Source organism: Trematomus bernacchii, unplaced genomic scaffold (genome assembly GCF_902827165.1).
Source record: "Trematomus bernacchii unplaced genomic scaffold, fTreBer1.1, whole genome shotgun sequence".
Taxonomy (NCBI): Eukaryota; Metazoa; Chordata; class Actinopteri; order Perciformes; family Nototheniidae; genus Trematomus; species Trematomus bernacchii.
This window is the reverse complement of record NW_022987739.1, coordinates 27,617,906-27,642,280: the sequence shown is the minus strand read 5'-3', so window position 1 is coordinate 27,642,280 and position 24,375 is coordinate 27,617,906. Positions and strand designations below refer to the sequence as shown.

Sequence of the window (24,375 nt, the reverse complement as noted above, 5' to 3'; positions counted from 1 at the left end):
ATTTATTATATGAACTTGCAAAGTAACTAACTAATCTTGTCAAATAAATGAAGTAAAAGGTACAGTATTTTCTTCCAAATGTATTGGATTAGAAGTATGAAGTAGCATAAAATAGAATATTTCTGTAAGTGTAAATGTACTGTAATTAAGTGTGTATGTAAATGTACTTAGTTACTTCCAACCACTGCACCTTAACGAGGCCCTGCTAACTCATAACTCCTTCCGATGAGTAATTAGTGAAATAAATTAAGTCATTGGCAGGACCTTTTAAGAAACATGCTATTTCAGGTATGTTCTTCCAATTGCGTCTCCTCTCCATGACTCATTTGTTTTCTTTCCCTCCTCACCTTCCCCTCTCCTCAGAGATGGCAAAAGTACACACATCCTTTACTCAAGTAGAAGTACAGACATTCACGTTTGATAATACTCTGGTAAAAGTAGAAGTACTGACTAAACTTCTTTACTCAAGTCAAAGTAAAGAGGGCTTTGAAATGTACTTCAGTAAAAAGTACCCATAACTAGCAGCTGTTTTAAAGAGTACCTGACCTCCCTTTATATTAATAGAACAATAATGTCATTGTTAGCTAATGAATGTTTCCATGCTGAACAACGGCAACATGACAACGTTTTCATTGGTCCCTCTTCTTTAGAGAAGACCAGGAAATGATGGATACACGGATCGTGTTCAAATCAATAGGCACGCAATGACTCTAAATAATAATGATCACGCCACCAAACACACATTCAAACTAAAGGAACCAGCCTGTTTGGGAAATGTAAGAAGTAGAAAGTACAGGTATTTGTGTTCAAAATGTAAGAAGTAGAAAGTACAGGTATTTGTGTTCAACATGTAAGAAGTAGAAAGTACAGGTATTTGGGTTCAACATGTAAGAAGTAGAAAGTACAGGTATTTGGGTTCAAAATGTAAGAAGTGGAAAGTACAGGTATTTGTGTTCAAAATGTAAGAAGTAGAAAGTACAGGTATTTGTGTTCAACATGTGAGAAGTAGAAAGTACAGGTATTTGTGTTCAAAATGTAAGAAGTAGAAAGTACAGGTATTTGTGTTCAAAATGTGAGAAGTAGAAAGTTCAGGTGTTTGTGTTCAACATGTAAGAAGTAGAAAGTACAGGTATTTGTGTTCAAAATGTAAGAAGTAGAAAGTACAGGTATTTGTGTTCAAAATGTAAGAAGTAGAAGTAAGAAGTAGAAAGTACAGGTGTTTGTGTTCAAAATGTAAGAAGTAGAAAGTACAGGTATTTGGGTTCAACATGTAAGAAGTCAAAGTAAAAAGTGGTCAGAAAATAAGTAGTGGAGTAAAGTACTGATACCAGAAAAATGTACTTAAGTACAGTAACGAAGTATTTGTACTCCACTACTTCCCACCTCTGATAAAGTTTCTACAACCCTCGACCAGTTTGTTTCAGTGGAAGAGGAAATAAAAAGTAATTGAGGCATTCAGGGAACCGGTGAAAACCCCGAGGTCTCAGACTGTTGTCTGTTACTCTGTAAAAAACGTTAATCATTTCCTAACGTCGTCACACCTCACTTTATATTAATAGAACAATAATGTCATTGTTAGCTAATGGATGTTTCCATGCTGAACAACGGCAACATGACAACGTTTTCATTGGTCCCTCTTCTTTAGAGAAGACCAGGAAATGATGGATACACGGATCGTGTTCAAATCAATACGCACGCAATGACTCTAAATAATAATGATCACGCCACCAAACACACATTCAAACTAAAGGAACCAGCCTGTTTGGAAAATGTAAGAAGTAGAAAGTACAGGTATTTGTGTTCAACATGTAAGAAGTAGAAAGTACAGGTATTTGTGTTCAACATGTAAGAAGTAGAAAGTACAGGTATTTGTGTTCAACATGTAAGAAGTAGAAAGTTCAGGTATTTGTGTTCAACATGTAAGAAGTACATTTAAAAATAAGTAGTGGAGTAAAGTACTGATACCAGAAAAATGTTCTTAAGTACGGTAACAAAGTATTTGTACTCCAATACTTTCCACCTTCCCCTCTCCTGCTTCCCATGAAGCCGATCCCATCTAGAGACTGCGTATTGTTTTCTTCTCACACAACAGAAAACTGCAGACTATAATTACTTCTGATTCTCCCCCTCCCCACGCGTTTGTGTGGCTAGAAATAGACGTTTCCTGTATAAAGAAACTGCTGACTCTCTCTCCGTGTACGGTGGGAGAGTGGACGACCTTCCAGTGATACATTTACTACAAGTTAATGAATCACCATCTTTTAAATGGACACTTTTGAATACAGTGGGAATAAAATAAGTGACATTTCTTTATATAATCTGTTCTCTCCCATGATTGTTTATCTCCCATCAGGAAAAGATTCTCATGTTTTCTGAACAAAACTGGATATTTTACCATCTGGGTGTTTAAATAGATGGATGGATGGATGGATGGATAGATAGATAGATAGATAGATGGATGGATGGATGGATGGATGATGGATGGATAGATAGATAGATAGATAGATAGATAGATGGATAGATGGATGGATGGGTAGGTGGATGGATGGATGGATGGATGGACTAGCAGCAAGTATATTCAAATTCACAATACTAAGGACATATATAAGTATCTAAATAATACACATTATAACGAAAATATTGAATAAATTGAGTACTCTACAATATACAGTCTCACTAAGATACAAGAATATATAGAAATATATACAGACACATATTGGCATTGGATTATCTACGCATTACAATTGTGCAAAGTTGCTGCGAATTGTTTACAGACCATGTTAGGAGTCAGTGGTGTGTGTGTGTGTGTGTGTGTGTGTGTGTGTGTGTGTGTGTGTGTGTGTGTGTGTGTGTGTGTGTGTGTGTGTGTGTGTGTGTGTGTGTGTGTGTGTGTGTGTGTGTGTGTGTGTGTGTGTGTGTGTGTGTGTGTGTGTGTGTGTGTGTGTGTGTGTGTGTGTGTGTGTGTGTGTGTGTGTGTGTGTGTGTGTGTGTGTTGTATTGCAGTAACATAGTGTTCTTTGACAATAGTCCAAGTGCTCGCCCCGCTACCTTTACCTCAGTTGGTGCTGGCGTTAGGTTAGCCTCGGTTCCTCGTGACCATCTGCCATGACTCGGACCACCCTGAGACAATAACAGGCCGTCGGGGGGGTGTGTGTGTGGGCGGAAATAGGAAACACAAATATGCCTGCTGATAATTATAGCCCAACACTTCTATGCTAATACACAATGAAAAGCTGCAGCTATTCCTCTGGGGGATTTAAATTGTCTTATAATTGAAGCGTTGATATAAATATCTCATCACTACATTTTAATGGAGGAAGCTTTTGGATATATTATGTCATCAAATCTCATGAAAAGGCTCATAAATGCTGCAAAGAGAAGGAGATAGATTATTTCTTTGTGACATAACTTTATTGTTATTGAGTGACTTGATGGAGGAATGAGTTCTAAAACCGTAAATTAGTCAGCATTTTACCACTTCCCTTTCTCTCGTGTCGTCGTCAATGTTTTTTTGGACGTGTGTTTGGTTAGATGCCTGAAATAAGGTCTGTGGTTAACAAAGTGCTTTATTCGACGACATTAAATACGTCAGTAAAAACCCCGCTGATGAATGTCTGACCCTTTTATGCGTCATAAAAACAGAGGTTGCTAACAAGTGTCTAAAAGAGACGATTAAACGACATTAGCCACATTTAGCTTAGCGGTGGTGGCATGAAGTCATGTGATTGTGCTTTAGTTCCTATATTGCCTAAAGTTCCTCTTTCTTTTAATTTAGGAATCATAAATGTGTGTTTTCTACCTTGGTCGAGTTTAAAAGAACGATGGCTGATTCTATATTGTTAGAATTGATACGCTGCAGACCACTGATGGGAGAGAATCAACACAGGATTCCTCGAAAAAACAGGCCATTTATAAATAGCCAATAGCAACTAAAAATGTTGAATTCACCGACCCAGATTTTAGAAAAGTGAAATAAGATGTACAATTGTACAAAATGTAATAATCCTCTGTCTTGTTGCCACTGAAAAAATGGAGCATTTGAAAACATGCGATAGTGCTTGCACAAAACCTAATACCACAAGGCTTTTTTTAAATGTATTTTTTGTACTTTATTAATTACTAAAATTATGAAGATGTTTTGGAAAATATCAGAAATAATCTGTATTCTTCCCAGTCTGATTAAGGGGCCTGTCAGCATCAAACTATAGCAAAAACTAGGCCAATCCTGCAAGGAAAAATATCTAATACATAACTTTAAAAAAAAAAAAAGATTTGCTCAACAGACATGAATGCAGCAGAACAAAAGCAGTTTATTTTCACTTTATAAACAAACGGGCAAAAGGCAATTGAAGTCATAAAGAATTAAATAAGTAGTTAGTATTAAATTAGAAGAAAGAACTTTGCCACCTTTCCAAATCCATTTGAAATGCCTTCAGGTTGCCTGCACAGCAGTCAGAGGAAACAGAGCAGCACAGCAGAGACGATTCTCGCTGCCCGCTGCTTGGCAAGTGCAATGCCATCCCGTCCCAGAATGCATCGGGGCTGCGTTATGTAAGAGGCTGTTCTGGTCTATTCTTAGCTCTGCCTCACTGAGAAGTAACTGTGCTGGTTGCCTGAGAGTCCAAAGCGTAGAGATCTGATGATCGCACTGCCATCAGGCCCTCGCTCCGGGACACTGGCAGCACCGCATGCCCATATTTGGTGTTTGGAGGAAGTGGAGGTGTAGGACATGTCAACACTACCTCTTCTGTTCACATCACACGCTCCCTTTGTTTTTAACTGCAGAAGAAGAAGAGAAAGAAACACTGCATCCATCTTTACATCCAGACATCTTTATTTAGTTTGTATCTGTCATATGTAGCCATTGTGTCTCCAACTCCACATGTTTGGTGTTTTTAAGGAAGTGGAGGTGTATAGGAGGTGGGCATGCGAAGGAGAAGGATTTATGTATTTGTATTGAATAACAGACAAAGGATATATGAATTGTACTGTTTTCCTAAAATAGGACCTTTTCTGTTTTGCATTATAAGACAGTGCTGCACCAAAGACTCTCACTTCCTGTCTGTCAACTGCAGAAAGAGACACACTGCATGATTTCATTGCATGGGTAACCATTGTGTCACTCTTTGTCTTGATCCATTAGTCTCCAACTGCACATTTTTTATAAATTAAAGGAAGTAAATGTGCATAGGAGTTTGATTTATATATTTAATACTATAACAGAAAAGTGCTTTACGAATGCTACTAGTTTCCACTGAGACATTCGAGCAAGTGTCATTTTCAAAACGTTGTCACATTTCATCCATCTTTACATCCAGTCAGTTTTTGGTATTTGGAGGAAGTGGAGGTGTTTAGGTGGGTGTGCAAAGGAGGAGGATGTATATATTTAATAATGCACCATGAAAGGAAATGAATAGCACTGTATTTTTTAAATCCTGAAATAGGACATGTGTACACTCTGCTACCTCTTGTGTGTTGCTGTATCGGAGAGAGCTGCATCACACACTCACTCTGCAGAAAGATTCATCCATCTGTACTTCCAGTATCAAATATAAGAAGTATTTCATTCCATTGTGCAGTGTATTACATGTACATAGTTAATTATTCCTATTTGTTTATTGTATGTTGCATTGTTGGAGGAGACGGGATGGGATTTTTCCATTGCTTTTTGGAATATTGCAGAAGATAGGAACTGTGGCAAATGCATGTTTTTGATACTTATGAGCAGGATAATCTCCACCTATAAACAACACTTATAGCCTAAAGTTGGGCTATAAAGTAACTACAGCCCGGTCACCAGGGACGTGGGAAGTCAGTCTGAGTTGGGGGTGCGGCGCGGGGGGGGGCGGGGTGCTAGTGGAGCCTCGCAGCGGCGAAACTGTGGCGCGCTTACACTGTAGGCCTATAGGTGCGCCACGTTTGGGGGTGCGGGGGGGTTGCGGGTGCTAGTGGAGCCTCGCAGATGGGGGTGCTGCAGCCCCCTCAGCACCCCCCTCAGCACCCCCCCTTCCCGCATCCATGCCGGTCACATGACTTCACGTCACCACCGCTATGCTAAAGGTGGCTAATGTTGGGCTATAAAGGAACTACAGCACGGTCACATGACTTCACGTCACCACCTCTAAGCTAAAGGTGGCTAATGTTGGGCTATAAAGGAACTACAGCATGGTCACATGACTTCACATCACCACCGCTAAGCTAAAGGTGGATAATGTTGGGCTATAAAGGAACTATAGCACGGTCACATGACACGTCACCACCGCTAAGCTAAAGGCGGCTAATGTTGGGCTATAAAGGAACTACAGCACGGTCACATGACACGTCACCACCGCTAAGCTAAAGGCGGCTAATGTTGGGCGTGACACTTAGCAACTGCCGTTTTTAAATTCACCAGTGGGGTATTTTATGTCGTAGAAAACACATTTAAAATCTCTCCCTTATTTCAGGTTGCTGACAACAAACACATTTAAAAAATAATTTACTTGCTGACTCATATTTGGGTTTCAGGACTAATTCCTGCACCACTCTTCAAAACATTTAAATCCTTTAATAAACATCCAGCCCCTCTCATAATTCCCATCTGCCATGTGTAGCCATTGTGTCACTCCTCCTCCTGATCCCTTAGTCTCCAACTGTCCACTATAACTCTTAATGGACGCCCAATCCTATTATAATTATTTCCTGGAAAACTCCGCAGAGACACAGAGGGATTCAGAGGGTCTAAACAAACAGATGAGGCATCGTCTCTGTGTTGTGATGCAGGATAATGAACATGTGATCAGGATTCATGAGATCATGTACTGAGTAATATTTCTCGATATTCGCTTTTTTTTCAACCCTCATAGGAGTAAACACTGCTTTGTATACGCTGATCCTATTGTGTTTAGAATACATGATTAAATATCCAGGATTACGTCTTCTACCATGGGGAAAACTTTTGAAATAGGATGCAGATTTTTATTTAAAATAACTTTTTCTTATCATATGTTGTATAAAGCATTATTATAGTGATTATGCACCTACATAACCGTTCTGCATTGATGCACCATAACTTAAGATACTTTAATACATATTGTATGCAAGCAGTTCTATCAAATCCACTCATATTAAGTTCAAATAACATATAACGCTCTGCAGAATTACAGCTACTGTAATGCCTAAAGTATGAAACAGCTGCATCACTACACACCTCTTTAGTGTGGAGTGAATTGTTGTCGTTTATTTCATTTCCTCTCGAGCACTTTTCGCACAAAGCATGTTTTGCAGGCAATTTTATTTAAAAGTACAGCCTATGATTGATTTTTAAATGTTTGTTCTCTGCATGCTTTGACATTTTCTTTTGAATTGTCATCTGAAATATTGAAAGGGTGCCAGTGACTCAGCAGCAAAAATGATTCCCACATAAACAGCAATCCTCTTTGAAGCCAGGCACGAAATGGCAGCACTTTGTAAACGCCACACACGCAGGTCCACAGTCGCTTTAACACACGTGAAGAAGAAACACAAACTCTATATCAGCCAGATGTTAAAACCTACTTTACCCCAATGTTTTGCATGGATTTAATTTGACCACAGTGAGAATAACTGACCAAGACTTAACACCTATGTTTAAAATATAATATAATAATCAAAACGTGAATTGCTTTATCAATGAAGGTTTAGAATAGATTGGAAATAACATGTTAGAGGGCACAAGGGAGTTTATCTCAGGAATTCATATTGTCTCTGTATTGGTAAGCAAAATGGCACAAACTTAAATCTCTTACATTTCCTACATTTTCTCTTATTTATTATGTTAATTATTACATGTCATTTGTTAGACACTTTTATCCAAAGCAACTTACATACATTTAGTACTGTGGACAATCCCCACAGGAGCAATTTGGGGTGAAGTGTCTTGCCCAGGGACACAACGACATGCTGACTCGAACTTGCTACCCCCTGATTCGAAGTCCAGCACTCTATCTACTGAGCCACAGCCGCCCCCGGCGACATTTAAGAAGAAATAAGCATGTCAACTCAGATGCACCAAACGCTCTTAACGATCCAAATCTGCTCCAACCCAGATCCGCTGAATAATGAATCCACTTTATCATAAGTTGGAGGTGTGTTTCTGATTGTTTACTAGCACCATGAACGCCCCTTAACACTCTATAAGGGCAGGGTTGTTGCAGATCATTTGACACATCAAGAATTAGAGCGATGCTACCAAAAGAAACTAGTAAAATTGAGTTAAATAAACGTACATGTTCTTTAAGCTCTTGTTTCCTTGCGTTGGACAGCAATTTGTGGACTTTGTAAACAAGATAATTTGTTATCTTGGTAAGAGTACGCTCAACCATTTCTAAAATGATCTGCTGAAAGAAGAACAGATATAAGAAAACATTGGTGAATCCCAGAAATCAATACACACTTACAAAATAACAAATCTTGGATTCAAACAAAAAATAATAGGACATCTGATATTGGTATGTTGCTTCCTGCTTCCCTCAAAGTGTTCATACCTTTTTTTTTTTTAAACTCTTCCAAGCGTGAGAAGTCATGACTCAGACTTGTTGCACCATGCTTTTACAGAAAACATTTGCTCTACAGAACAAACATGGTTGTAGTTTAAAACAAAGCCAACAGGAGGAGTGAGGTGTGACGACGTTAGGAAATGATTAACGTTTTTTACAGAGTAACAGACAACAGTCTGAGACCTCGGGGTTTTCACCGGTTCCCTGAATGCCTCAATTACTTTTTATTTCCTCTTCCACTGAAACAAACCGGTCGAGGGTTGTAGAAACTTTATCAGAGGTGGGAAGTAGTGGAGTACAAATACTTCGTTACTGTACTTAAGTACATTTTTTCTGGTATCAGTACTTTACTCCACTACTTATTTTCTGACCACTTTTTACTTTGACTTCTTACATTTTGAACACAAATACCTGTACTTTCTACTTCTTACATTTTGAACACAAACACCTGTACTTTCTACTTCTTACATTTTGAACACAAATACCTGTACTTTCTACTTCTTACATTTCCCAAACAGGCTGGTTCCTTTAGTTTGAATGTGTGTTTGGTGGCGTGATCATTATTATTTAGAGTCATTGCGTGCCTATTGATTTGAACACGATCCGTGTATCCATCATTTCCTGGTCTTCTCTAAAGAAGAGGGACCAATGAAAACGTTGTCATGTTGCCGTTGTTCAGCATGGAAACATTCATTAGCTAACAATGACATTATTGTTCTATTAATATAAAGGGAGGTCAGGTACTCTTTAAAACAGCTGCTAGTTATGGGTACTTTTTACTGAAGTACATTTCAAAGCCCATACTTCTTTACTTTTACTTGAGTAAAGAAGTTTAGTCAGTACTTTTACTTTTACCAGTGTATTTTTAAACACGAGTATCTGTACTTCCATGTGAGTAAAGGATGTGTGTACTTTTGCCATCTCAGTAATGCATTTTCTTTCTGGGATTAACATTAGAAACATGTACTCAACAACAATGTGAAGTGCTGCAGATTGTCTCTGACATTTTGAGATGTGATTCAGAGAGGCACTCAGAGGAAAACCTGGTGCTTTCTTTGAGTGCATGAGAGATGACTGGATAATGTTGGAGGTGTTCAGCTGGCACCAGCCTGCCTGGATCCAGTTCATCAAATCTCACAGCGATAAGATACACAGGCAGAGCTTTGACTCAATCCAGGCTCTGTTTTTGTGTCTCGCTTCAGACCATATTGTCCAATTATTAGAATACAGGTAATGATATTTGAGCATGGTTTGAGAAATGAATGTCCGCTTTGTACTGAATAATCTTGATTTTGACTTTTTTTTTACAATATCTGTAGCAGCCTAAGTACATGTGATTATCCTTTACTAGATCGAGAATCTAAAATAATTAGCATTAGCAGCTTATCATAATTTACAATATGATAAGGCATGCATCTTGTTTCCTCTCTTTACTATTTGAGTTGTTTTGGTTAATCCTGTAATGGATCTCAACAACATATGCACATGTATTTTATATCAACTTACTTTTCTCTGTCCTAAATAATAAAACCCTAAACGTTCTGACTTTCAAATGAAAAGTGTCTGTGTGCTCCCGCAGCTTGGTCTTGTTACCATGTACAGACACAACCACAGATATGAAATAATACTGAGCTGACACACAGTTAGATAAGCAGGTCTGAGATTTGGTTCTGCTGTAGCACCTCACAAATTATCACGCTGGCTGTGAAGACGAAGCGTTTCTCAGATTTCTCTCTGATAATTAATTTGTAAAACCTGTTCGGTTGCTGAGACAACACAAACACACACGCTCTAAATAATATCATTTTTCTTTTATGGGCTAAAGTATTGAGAGTGAAATGTCAAATGACACCATCACTGACCTTTAAGATCACGTCTGTAAATATTAACCATTAGGCGTCACACTTTCCAAACCGAGAGAGAACACAAAAGGGGAATTTGTAGATAAGGAGATGATAAAAGAGGCACCTGTTAAAAGGTTTGACACTCAGATGCGGCTTTCACACCGGCGCTTTTCACTTTCTAGCTCCTCGCGAGAGCTTTTCTGGTTCAGCTCCCGTTTCCCTTTTCAGCTCCCGCTCTGTTCACACTGCCCAGAGCTGCCGCTGCTGCGTCATGACGTCACAGTTTACGTCGCTGATTTTCTCCCACAACAACAACGGGCCGGGGACTGCATCGGGTCGATGATCGTGTTGCTTTTAATCATACGAAGCCAGATTAAATTAAATAACGACTTCTCCAACCTTATACTTTTCTCCAGAGTGCCGTGGTTCATTGTTTATTAATGTGTTTCAGCGGCATTTACCGACCGCTGCAGTGCTGGCTGCTCTTCCACGGGAGTGTATTTTCCCGTTAGCTCCGGGTTAGCTCACACGGCTCTAAAGTATTCACTGTCTGACTGTCACACAAGCAGCTGATACATATCCCCAGTTCCCCTTAAGTGAATGTGTGTCAGTCTGAATTGACGCTGTTTGGTGTCAGTCTGAATTGACGCTGTTTGGCATCACAACGCTGTTATGAAAGTTTCTCTGGTATAACATGGGTGATGTTAGCATAGCAACCGAAGCTAAACTGACTACTTGCTAAGCCGTTTCCTATAGGCACATTTTACCGGCGTATTTTTCATTATGATTCTACTTCTGATAGTCGGACATGACAACCTGTACAGCCCATGTATCTCCACAATGATCAATAACAGCGAACGGATGGTCAAAGTAAGGTTTCCTGCACGCCTCGACGTAAGAGACGTAAGCGACGCCGCGTCATAGCTCCGAAGCTCTTGCCTCTGGACCGACAATTTTTTGGAGCTGGAAGTGAACCGCATTCCGGAGCTATGACGCGCCGCCGCTGCGGTGTGAACAGGAAAAACCGGCGCTTTTCAGGCTCTAGCTCCCAGCAGGAGCTGGAAAAGCGCCGGTGTGAAAGGGGTAACAATGAACTACTGATTTTTTTTTCATTATTTAAACAGTTCAAAATGTCATTAAGATTGTATTGACATACTCTGTGTGTTAGGGAGTCTTTGCAAGAAAGTAACTTAAAGGGGCCCTTTTATACTCATTTTCAGGTTCATATTTGAAATGTTTGCCTCTTCTGTGACATGTCTCCAAGCTTCAATGTTCAAAAAGCTCTTTATTTTTCTCATACTGCCTGTGCTGCAGCACCTCTTTTCACCCTCTGTCTGAAACCAGAGCCCAGTCTGCTCTGATTGGTTGGCTCTGTTGTGATTGGTCAACCTCTTAGAGATGTCCCGCCCCTTAGCCTATCACGTACAATGTGTTGGGCTATCTAAAAGAAGTGTGTATTTTTTGGATAAAAAGGCTTGTTTCTATGACAGTTATTTGTATCTGCCCTGTGCATCTAAGAGCCTGAAATCAATATTTTCAAAGCTTCATAGCAAATTTTAACCCAACTTTACTATTTACTGCTCTTATCATTTCATTTCTCTTGTTGTCAGGGAACAGGCCAATAGACTGTTCTTACTTATACCTACAAAGAAGTAATGCACTAATATCGTTCATAAGACGTTGCCCTGTGAAACCAGAAGTGAACATTGACCCGTTTGTTATGTAACTTCCGTACTTAAGTAACACTACTACCCTTGTCGTTTTAACCCAAACCACAAGCTTAAATCTAGCAAAGTACATTTGTTGCCTAACAGGTTCTGCATTACAGTGTTTTGTAAACCACAAACAATGACAGTTACATTTTCATTAGATATCAAACGTACCATTGTACAAACAAACATACAAATTGGTAGAGACCAAAAACCGAGCTAAAAAGATAATATTAATACATTGCATTTATGAAGCACTTGATCAGGTGATCAAAGACTCTTTACATACAAATAAGATGTAAGGTCAAATTAAAATCGAGCAATAAAACAATATTTAAAACAAGGACACAACATTAATCACACATTAAAAGCTAGTCTGAAGAGGTGAGTTTTGGTCAGTGTTTTGAAGGTGGGGAGGTCAAAAAGAGATTGAATATTGGATTTACATTCATCAACTAAACATCTCCAAATGATTGATAATGCTGCTGTGTTACTGCCGTATGTGTGATAAGCTTATCAGCATCAGATGTGGGATAAACATCTGTGAAAATGTGCTTTACAGTGCAAAAAACGACCTTTTCTTGTACCTGTATTATTACATTTGGTCATGCAAAGTGTCTATAACTTATGGAAACATATCTCTCTGCAGACTTCAGTGACCAACTGCTGGAGGTGGTTGGTCTGGAGGGGGCGATCGAGATGGGACAGATCTACACCGGACTGAAGAGTGCCGGACGCAGACTCGCTCAGTGTGCCAACGTCACCATCAGGTAACTCCTCCATCTTTCCCCACATTTCATCCATCCTCCATCTTCCTCCTCTCTCTCCCATCCATTTCTCCTCCTGCTGGTCAGCCAACTGGAAACTTTCTGCACAAAACAATCTACGTTCTCTACATGTATGATCAAAAATGTATTCCTTTTGAGTGTTTTTGTGCAAGGGGTGAAATCCCTGCAGCATCTAAACAATAACTTGGCCCCTGTACCTGATCAATTATACATTTCATATATGCATGCTTTACTGACAGAGCTGCTGGAGGCGAGGGCGAGGTCACAATCACAGGACGAGAAATGATCCGTCTGTGGTGTTGAGTTTGGATTTGGATCCAGCATCGTAATGGCTCTCTTATCCTCCTTCCTCTTGTGCTTCAACAAAGAGCACTCAGCTTTAAGGTGTCTTATTTTTAGCTGTCTGTACTTTACTTGAGGATGCAGCTATTACATTTACAGGAAATGGAATAGGTCAGATACAATAAGAATATTTAAACCTGGATTTAGATGTATCTAGAGAAGTGGACCCATATTTGGTATTTAATAAAACTGCGGATGTTATAAAAATGAGACCAAACTTCTCTATGGTTCGTCAGGTTTTGAGCCAGGAACTAAATGATTCAGGCAGTTTAGAGACATTTTGATATATTAACTCTTGGGAATATCCAGATAAGAGTTTCCTTTTCATGCACGTAGCAAAGGACAGGAGATTGTCAGTGTCAGACGCGTTTTCTCTCATTGAAAAAACCCAGTTCAGTTAAGGCAAGGGGTGGCGAATGTGTTGAAAATGAATGAGGCAGGATTACATCATGGCCCACTCATAATTCCGTCACAAACAACTAAGTCTCTCGCCGTTTCTTGACTTTTTCTGACAAATGTAGTGTTGACTCTTACTAACAGACATCCAAGAGTCTCTAAAGTCAGACGTTTTTCATGGCATCTTTGTGTAAATGGGCCCTATACTACATTCTCGTCCGATTTCAACAAGCCCACGAGCTCACTTTGAATTATCCAGGAAATGAGCGGTTTGATTCACAAATGGGCTGAATTCGACATATCAATTTGTGTTAGGAAGCCGGTAAAGTCTCAAACAAAAGTAATTGGACATGTGCGTTCTCTCATACAGCTTCACCAGGTAATTTATTTTTTTTATTCAAAGAAAGTGGTTTTGTTTCAGATGGTTTTGTTATTCTTCTCAGCCTATTACAGTGAGCCCGGTACTGTAACAGAGAGGAGCCGTTTACATGTCATTCTCTCACTTGTTGTGAAAACTGACCCGACTATTTTCCTAGTCTCTAATTAAAAAAGCATTCATCTCAGTCATTCTCCCATACTGTGTTTCTCTATCCAGAGAGGCATGCATGAAAGTCTTAAACCAACTTTGTGAGTGTGTGTATGTGTGTGTATGTGTGTGTGTTTGTGTGTGTACATACAGTGGGTCTGTGAGTTTAAAGAGTGGGGGCCTGTCTGGGAATGGGTCTCATGGGAACAAAGGGTGCAGTGTGTGACCCTGTCCTGGGGCAGTGTGAACAGGCCTCTCGTGCCTCAGAGGTGTGTGTGATCTGACCTTCACAACCTCACCTCCTAATGAAAAGGATCAGAGAGGAAAAGCGAGAGAGGAGATGAGCTGAGAGGAGAGAGCTATTCAGAGAGAGCGAGAAGTAGGAGAGAGCGAGTATCTGGATATCAGTCGAGAGAGACGAGATCAGCTCAGATCTGAGCTCTCTCTCATCTTCTCTCATTATCTCTCATTTCTATTCTCTCTCTCTCTCTCTCTCTCTCTCTCTCTCTCTCTCTGCCTCCCCCCCATCACCATCTCTCTCTCTCTCTTTGCAGGACGTCCCGGCGGCTGCCCATGCAGATTGATGGCGAGCCCTGGATACAGACCCCCTGCACGGTGAGAGTTCAGTCAATTATTTTCAGATGCATAGGTCCATGAACATGACCACAACATAACACACGGTAGATAGAATCCCCTTTTAGCAATCATAAGAACACTGTTTTTAGAGGTAGATATTGTATTCATGCACGCGATTAACTTGAGCCAGATTCTCAAACAGTGCTTTAAGAAAACAAGATTACTGCACCCCTAATTAGCAAGATCCTGAACTTCATAGTGTGCGATACTGAACCCCCTATCGTAAGAAGAAACTTAAACCCAATTACTTAAGCCACTCCCCGAAAATAAAATAAAAACATATCATAATAAAGGTTTTCAAAGAACATGGCAGCAGCTGGTGGATGACTTCACGCAATGATTGGATATAGAATATAGTCCTGCTCAATCATACTCAAAGACCAAAGAGACCAATATGTCGGTTTTTTGTCCCAGAGAAACACATTTGTTCTGTCTTCTACATACTGATACCGGTTAGTAAAAACCATGAATTAATGCTTTGTCAAGTCTGCAGACAGACGGCAGGCGAAAAACCTTTTAAAATTCGTGTTTTTCTAGATGGAGATTGGCTAAGCTAACGCAGTATATGCCCCGACCGTCCACACTCACAACAACGGCCTATACAGACATAAATTAAGCAGCGACTGTATTCACCATGACACAGGCAGTCTGTGGTGTGTACTTGTTTAACTTTTGTCGAGTTTCTGAACATATATAAGGAGCTGTGAGCTCTGAGTGCTCACAGCTAACGGCTGTGTTGTGTTTCTGGATTTCTCATTGAAGATGACGTCACGGCTCCGCCTACACTGCGTTACTATAGTAACTACCCCAGTTCCTAAACTGTAATGGAAGCGCAGCATGAAGTGAGTCGGCCCTGTTAAGGCCCAACGCGGCCAAGCCGTACCGAGCCGTACCGAGTGTGGCCGAGGCCGACCGTGTAGTGGAAATGCGCCATTAGAGTCCTCTTGATGCCATAGGACAGCCATTTATTATTGAGAGCAGATATAACCAATGCTATGTGCTGCACCAAGTGTCCTCACCTTTTGTCGGGGTCTCCTTTCCTTTCCTCTTTTGTTCACACTCCTCCTCTGCACATCCTCAGCCTCGACGTCCAGCACCTGCATGCAGTTCAGCTATATTCTTCAAAGAAAATAACTAAATAAACTATTATGCCTTTGTCCTGACGATATTTCATATATAGTGTAGGCGGAGGATAGAAAAGCTTTTTCTTGTGTTATGTAGGTTAGTGACAAGGCCATGGCACAGTGAGGGATTTTATAACAGTCTGCGGTGATTCACGCAGCGTCAGAAAATAAAACCCTCTCTCTTTTCGACCGTACCCAAATCTCTAAAAACGGGGCTACAACGGAGCTGATCCAGATTTGCGTCCGATATGATTCATAGACATGTTTTTTATATAGTTTTATATATCTGAGACCTATGCTATTGCCTAAAAATAGCATGATAGGTGACCTTTAAGGTTGATTATTATAATATTCAGTTGCAACTTAATGATTGCTATCCAAACAAATGTTCTCATATTTTGGTTGTTATTTTATAGTTTTATAGTTTTTTCACAGTAATATAACTATTAACTAAAGTTGTATAAATGATAATAGGTATAAATTGCTTTATAACATTGAAAAAAAGTACAATGTTATTACTGATGTCTAATTATTTATTGACATTTCCTTTTTACCCCTATTGTTAAAGGTAGGGTAGGTACATTTGAGAAACCGGCTCGAGATCGCTAGAATTTGAAAATACACAACCGGAGAAAATCTGCCACTTCCTTACAGAGCCCCTCCTCCAACACACACAAACGCGCACATGACCAATGAGGGCACGAGATAAGTTTGTGCACAGATGGAAGGCTGACAGGCAGGTAGGCCATCCAGTATCAGAAACGTTGCTATCAGAAACAATGGCCGACTGTTTTGGACGTAATATGGTCGGTGTTTACATTAGCATCGCTAACACTCAGAGCTAACCTGTACTGGAGAGCATGTGTGTGAAGAAGCAGGAAATAATAGTAGTAGTATTTTATAAATTATTTAAGCTTTTAATTGTATTAATTTTGTTTTTTTTAATTAAAATATTAAATGTTTAAATAAATGTATTATTTTTTTTTATTTATTTTTTTTTTAATAACTTTTTTTTTAAATAATCTTTAAGTAGAGAGGATGTGTGTTTTGCTGCCATCTCCATTTTTGTATTTTTATTATCTCTTTGTTGCATGAGAAAATAACAAATGTTACCATATCTATACGTTAACCTTCTCCATCTGATTCTTACAGATCAAGATCACCCACATGAACCAGGTCCCCATTCTGCTGGGCCCTCCTCAGAAGACGCCGTTCTTCTTCTTCAAGAAACGCAACCACAGCCGCGACTAGGACACACACACACACACACACACACAAACACACACACACACACACACACACACACACACACACACACACACACACACACACACACACACACACACACACACACACACACACACACACACACACACACACACAAACAGAGACACACACAGCACATATGCACAAACACACACATGCCACCCACTGTATAGGCAGCTCCACTGTTGGGAGTTTAAAGTGGGATCACATCGTGGAACATTCCCAAAGTCAGGACGCCTACAGACAATTTATTCCCAGAGGAACCTGCAGTGATGAAAAGTGAAAACTCTCAGTAACCAGTATCGACCTTTTCCTGTGTAACAAATCATCTACTCGCAAAACCTCCATCCCAAATACAAGGATTTTCGTTTTTCTCGGCCCAAAAAACTCAGCGAGACCTGCACTGCCTGATAAACAAAACTCTGTCTGCTGGGAGTCCCTTGCAAAGTAGTACAGAAAGTGAAATTGAGTTAAGGAAAGCAGGTTGTATGATGGGAAATAAAGAGCTCCAACACTACAGTAAGCAGAATCGGCAGTAGTCCTTGTTGTTTGCAAGGCCGGTGAGTAAATAGAGATCCACCTCTCGGTTGAAACACACCGAATGAATAATGAAAAAGCGGCGGCTTGTAAGAGCTCTCGCTGCAGGGCCTCCCCACAGACTGACAGCGGAGAAAAGGAGAGAGCCCTCATCCATTATTGACTTGTTTTGTTTGTGGGGTTGATGGCAGTGGGGCGTATGGTATGGGTTGAAACCTGCAGGGAATTATCTTAGCCCCTTTTTTTGGCCTACAAAACCCCATCCTTTAAAGCGTATTTACACACTTTGTGGAGGATCTGCTGGAAGACTTCAGGCAGAGGAGGTTCCTATCTCAATGTGCACAGATTTCACTGTATAAATTAGTCTAGATGGAAAGTAGAGATAGGAGAGATTGGGGTTTGTTTTTGCGTTCTTATGGAGAGACACTACAGGTAGAAACACGTTTTATCATGCACTCAATTTTACGATTTTGGACTACTTTTGCTTTCATAACCTGTCTTCTTTTAGGCAAGCAGAGACATACAAATCCAGGTGTTTATTTAATTAATTCTATGGATTCTCCTGAATTAACAAGAAGTTAGTATTACATAATCCTCATTTGCATATTTAAACAGGACATTTGTGGGAACTGGATCATGGTGATATCTATTAAAATGACTTCCAATTTCTCCTGTAGTGTTTGGCAAAATATAGGAATTTTACCATACATATCATTCTGTTTTCCAAAGAAAATGTAACTTTATTACCGTTTACATACACCAAACTTTCCATTTTCATCCCTGTCTATGTTGTGAAGCTTTTTACTGAGAGCTGTGTTCATATGTCAATCAGAGCCTGATATATTGAGCTTTTAATTCCTGAAAACATGTCGAAAATTGGAAAGATTATTGGAAGAGCTTTCCGAAAATCCCTCTGTAAAAACCTTTAAATCCAAGTGAAACAAGATTTTTAAATCTGGGTTTATCCAAGGTTTAGATTTATGCAAATAAGCACATATTTAATAACATAATGCCTCATATGCATATTTAAACTTATCAGAAAATGTGTAATACAAAGAATATCATCCTAATGGAAGCAATCAACTGGGGAAGTTTCATGATGACATGTATTCATTATATTTTTCCACTGTAGTGTCTCTCCTTAAGAAACTCTAACAATCCTACAGTAATTGTATGAACAACAGCTCCTGTGCACCGTGTGCCAAACAACACTTCCAGTGGGACAGAATTTAAATAAATCCTCTCAAGGGTATAACAGCAGCACCCTGGGGTTTTATTTACCAGAGCTTTGACAGAGGAACTAAATGTATCGCTCTATTTCAGGGTCTATCTCTCCTCTAATGAAACTCTACACCTAATTACCGTGTCAAACATCAACTCACAATGTCAAGTGTGCAAATCCCAGAGCCGTCCCTACTGCTTTAAAGCATTCATGATGAGTTGCACCAAATTAAATGGGATTGTAATGGACGTAAAAGACATGTTAGGAGGACTTATGTTTGATGGAAGATATCATTCGGAGTGTAATTCAGTGTTTTTAAAGAATGTATCCATATTACTGTCCCCACAATATGGCAAAGTATATAATACGGTGTGTGCAGAAGGCGTATATATGTATATTTCTGGAAAGTAGGAGTAGCTCACATATACTGTACACGCGAATGTGTTTTTAATATATCATTGTTATTAATGTGGAAATCTTAGCTTAGAGGAGTTCGGATCAGTATTCTTCGCCGTGCCGAGCCGCTGCAGTCTCTCTCTCTGAAGGCAGTTCCCCACTTTGTCTGATGCTCATTGCATTGGATCTGTTTAGTTTTGTTTCATCTTGGCTTAGTCTTTGCTTGATGAAGAAACAAGCACAACAAATGCATCAAAATTACAGAATGTGTGGCAAAATTATCTCTCACTTCGAGTTTTATACATGGTCTTCGTCAGTAAATGAAGTCATTAAAGTGTTTGCATCCCGAAAAGCTAAACACAATTTAAGCAGATAGTGGTATAGCCGTTTATATGTTTCCCAAAAAGACACAAGAAATTACGGTAAAGAAATGTAATGATACTGTGTGTTTTAAGGTAATTTAACAAAAATAATTGACGGTCTTTGAGCTAAATGGTATTGTGGCATGCTAACATGGACGCAATGATAATGCTAAAATGCTATCTTAATTAGGTGTGGTTCACCCTATTTTCCAGCTTGTTAGCATGATAATGTTTGCTAATTAGCACTAAACACATCGGAGCTTGTCACTATTTGTGTGGTCTTATTGGCTGTACCAAGTTACAAATGGCTGTCCATTCAATAGTTTGTATAGACGTTAAGCTAAAATCCACTGATCTGAAGCTAGTTTTGGCGCTATAGAGGAACAGGAGGATTTATCAACTGAGGACCAAGAATATTACATCCACTAATTGTTGAGTAATATGAATCGTGACCAAAGTGGTGGACTTGCCGAACAACATACAAATTGCCATACTTAAAGCCATGGATAGCTTAAAACTAAATACAAGTTTATTCTTGAAATGTAAAATGTCCCACACAATGGATATCCTAAATAGACACACATCAAAAATGATACATGCTGACAAAAAAAGACAGAATATGAACTGACATAACCTCGCCTTTTCTTAACTCTCAACATCTATATTGGCAGCAAACGTAGTTAAAGAAATTAATGGACCTAGAAATGTTGTCACACACACTCACCCTAAAGCTAAAAAAGCACCAAACCAGACAAGCGTTGAAGTTCAACCTGCAGCAAGCTACCACGCAGTCCTTATGAAGAGCTGCTGCAGAGAGCAACACAAAGTTGGGAAGTTATTGCATCCCATTGCGGCCATACAGTACCGAAAAAAGAGTCCTGTGATATCCTGACATATTACAAAGGATATTTTCCTGCCTGACATATAAGAACAAGCATCCTGGCTACAGAAAACAATATTATTGCGGCAACTGCTCTTTGCCAACCTTTTCAAAGACAACGTAAAAGTGTGATTGTTAAATGATCCATTGTGTGATTTGAGTTAGATGATTGTGGGAAACTGTCTGCTGTAAAGTGGGTTTTAACAGCAGGACGGAGAGAGACTGATGTACGCTCTGACGGTTCAAACTGAGCTCCACTGTAGGGTCAGGCTTTAAATGCCTTTATACCCTTTTCCCTTTAAAATACACTGAGCCAGTACTCTTGCACTCAGGCCCCTTGTTTAAAAACAGAGTATGGAGTTAGTCATGTGTCATTCGTATCCAAAAGAAACCCAGAAAAACAGCATATCATAATATTTTCAGGTCACTAATGGAGCCTGGGTGCTAATGGCGCATTTCCACTGCAGCGCGTAGCACGGTTTAAGCGTGCCGTGCCAAACCCGGCCCGATTTTGGTGGGTTTCCACTAGGGGTAGTTAGGCTAACGGGTACTCGTTCACAGTTTTTCTGGCCCTCCTAAATCGTGGTTCTTTCCGGGCCAACAACCGGGCTGAATATGCTAAACTATTGACGTGACACAATGAACATATTTTACCGTGATTTAATTGTAATACACCTTTCAAAATGATGCCGAAGTAATGACATACTGATACCGGTTAGTAAAAATCATGAATTAATGCTTTGACAAGTCTGCAGACAGACTGCAGGCGATAAACCTTTTAAAATGCGTGTTTTCTGAACGGAGATCGGCTAAGCTAACGTTGTATATGCTCCGACCGTCCACACACTCACAACAACGGCCTATACAGACATAAATAAACCAGCAACTGTATTCACCATGACACAGACAGTCTGTGGTTTGTACTTTTGTCTAGTTTCGGAACAGATATGAGGAGCTGTGAGCTTGAGGGCTAACAGCTAACGGCTGATGTTGGTTTTGTGGTTCGCATTGAAGATGACGTCACGGCTCCGCCTACACTGCGTTACTATAGTTACCGCCCCAGCTACTAAACTGTAATGGAAACGCAGCATAAAGTGAGCCTGGCCTACCAAGGCCTAACTATACCGTACTAAGCCGCGCGAGGCCCTGCAGTGGAAATGCGCCATAAGAGTACTCAGTGAGAAAAGAGTGCATGTTTACAGTAACTTTACATTTATTGAGAGAATTGTTTTAGACAGCTATATTACCAAGTGTATATATTTGTTTATAATATTTTATCTGAAGATGCATCACCGCATGCCTGCTGAGACAAAAGAAGAGTGAACAAAGAGTGTGGACTATTCAAACTTTGCTTAAAACCATTTACCTGATATATTTATTTCTTGTGGTTTCCTTTTTAAATGTTTTGTTGGCAGCTAGAAGAAGCTGTCTTGTTCCATTAAAACAAGGAAAAGAAAGTAGTATTCCCAGAGGAAGTTTCTAACATTACAACATCCATTTGTGATTTATGGTAGAATCAAAATGGCGGCAACATGCACGCCCACACAGAGCCTGAGTGAGTGAATTTCCAATATGTGTCACAAATCATGTCTATTCCTGTCCTTTGAAGTAATCAATTGCCTTAACCACCGAATGGACGCGCTCTGTGCTTACAGCTCACAAAGACGACAGAGACAAGTACAATAATGATTACTTGTAGCAGCACATTTACCTAGAAAACTACAAAAAACAAGACGATTTTATCAATTTCTGGCAACTAAACATAGTCATTTTGGTGTCCTCCAAACATTTAGTTAGTTATGTTGGTTACCATTGTGAACTGATGTAATTTACAATTATTGAAATGACAAACGAGAGGTGATACCTGTGTGATATCTGCAGTTTCCTGAAGTTGTCTTTAAGATAAAGCAACAAATCCAATCTGCTTTTTAGTCCATTTGTTTTTACTGAATACTTAAAAGTATCTGTAACATTTCCGAATTAAACTGTCTCGACTAGAGCTATGTTATATGTGTTATTGAATTGTGTGCTAACATTATCACAAATGTTTCCAACAAGTTTTAACCCTAGACATATCTGTAATTCAATCAAAGTAACGGTGTGTTTCCTCTGGTTTCTTGTGATTGCTTTATATCCCCTTCGAGCATGTGTTAGCGTTGTCTGCCAGATGTTGTTTAAATATACGTTTTACCCTGTTTTAAGCCTCACTTTACCATACACATTTTGGATCTTTGTTATTTTTAACTCTCCAATGACTGGATTTTAGTTATCAAACGTCTTGATCTTAAGCTAACAGAGAAACAAGCTGAGCTAACGTTAGCGGCAGCCAAACAGCATCAGAGAAACACTGATTTTTAGCATGAAACTGATTTAATTTGAGTTTTTATCGGTTTTAATGCCAGGGTATCTTTGTTTTGGAGCTAAGGAGACTTTAACAGACAATTCAGCTCTGGGTAAAAACCCTCTGAACAACAGGATACTATCAGAAATACTACGCTAAGCTAACGTTAGCAATGGCTGGCAGGAATGCGTCAGCGATATCTGCCACTAGTCGTCATCAATTGACTTTTGATCGAGTTTTAACCCACATTTTTACCGTACACTTTTTAGATTTGGCTCGTTTTTAACTCATTATTTTAACCTGTTGAAGGATTTTTAGGCATCAAACGTCTTGATCTTAAAGTAAACGTTAGCGACGAGGACACATATTCTTAAGAAGCAAGCTGAGCAAATGTTAGCTTAAACCGAACAGCATCAGAGAGACACGTGACATCTGCTTTATTCAGGGTTTTTATCAGGTTTAATCGCTGTGTCCCTTTGTTCTGGAGAGTTGGAGACTTTATAGATTACCTAACCTTAGTGGCAGACGACTTTTTCTTGTGCATTTTAATCTTAAAACGCAGTCGTTTTTATGCAAATACCACTTTAACAGGAGTAAAAGGTAAAACTGAACATGCCATAAAGTGAAACAACTTAATAATGTACAAAAAGTATTAAATGTTCCCATGAGGTTTTGGCAACCTGAGTATATATTGTTTATTATCATTAATTAACTGTTGGTTTTGTTGGCTTTTCAGGGGGTTTGTTCACGATAAGAAAAAGACAATATCACCGACCTTATCCTTTATTCTGTTTGCTTCTTTTTAATTATTGTCATAAATGACTGATTGTGAAAGCACTCAAACGGCACATTTAGTAATCAGGTTCAATAAAATAAAAATGAATCCACACCTGGACACTGAAATGAATCCAACTGCTACTTTTTTCTTCAGATGTTTTGTGTGATTGTTAGCAGGCTTTACGTAGTTACCATAGAGTGGTTTCCGGTTTAAAAGCAAAGGAAGTGCCCTTTATACTCTCCGGTCTATTCAAGTTCCTCTTGGTAGAAATGTTGTTTTCTCTGCCTCTTTGATGTCTCCCTGTGTGAGTTTTAAAGCACAAATTGATGAGTCAGGAGCAAAGTCCTTGAACTAAAACCTGCCTCACAGTGACGCTTTTCACTCTTTCAAATGACATATTGTAATCTCACTGGAAATGTCTCATAATATTCATTATAACACAATACAACATCACAAAACACACCTTCACACACAAAGAATTTAACAGAAATGCAATGCATCAACCAAAATACAGTTTATCTGGTGGATATCAGCCCTTTTCTTGTCGAGGGTTAGCTTAGCTTAGCATAGAGACAAGAAGCAGAAACAATCCTATTCGAATTGACTTGCATTGGGAAAGAGACATCTGTAAGTGTGTTATATTCGTCGTAAATCAACATCCCAGTACAAGCACTCTAATAACCCTAATTTGAATCATTGGGCCCTAAAAGTT

General features: G+C 39.4%; 1 protein-coding gene across 2 annotated transcripts in view; it reads left to right on the top strand.

Moving 5' to 3' along the window:
* The window catches only part of LOC117495311 (diacylglycerol kinase beta), a 133,906-nt gene extending 116,740 nt beyond the window's left edge, over nucleotides 1-17,166 (top strand). For both annotated transcript variants that reach the window (XM_034146503.1, XM_034146504.1), the window contains 3 exons: nucleotides 12,719-12,839; nucleotides 14,676-14,736; nucleotides 17,034-17,166. In XM_034146503.1, coding sequence (XP_034002394.1) covers nucleotides 12,719-12,839; nucleotides 14,676-14,736; nucleotides 17,034-17,132 — 281 coding nt within the window. In that variant the 3' untranslated portion in view covers nucleotides 17,133-17,166. The remainder of the gene's footprint in view (nucleotides 1-12,718; nucleotides 12,840-14,675; nucleotides 14,737-17,033) is intronic.
* The last annotated feature ends 7,209 nt before the right edge of the window (nucleotides 17,167-24,375 follow it).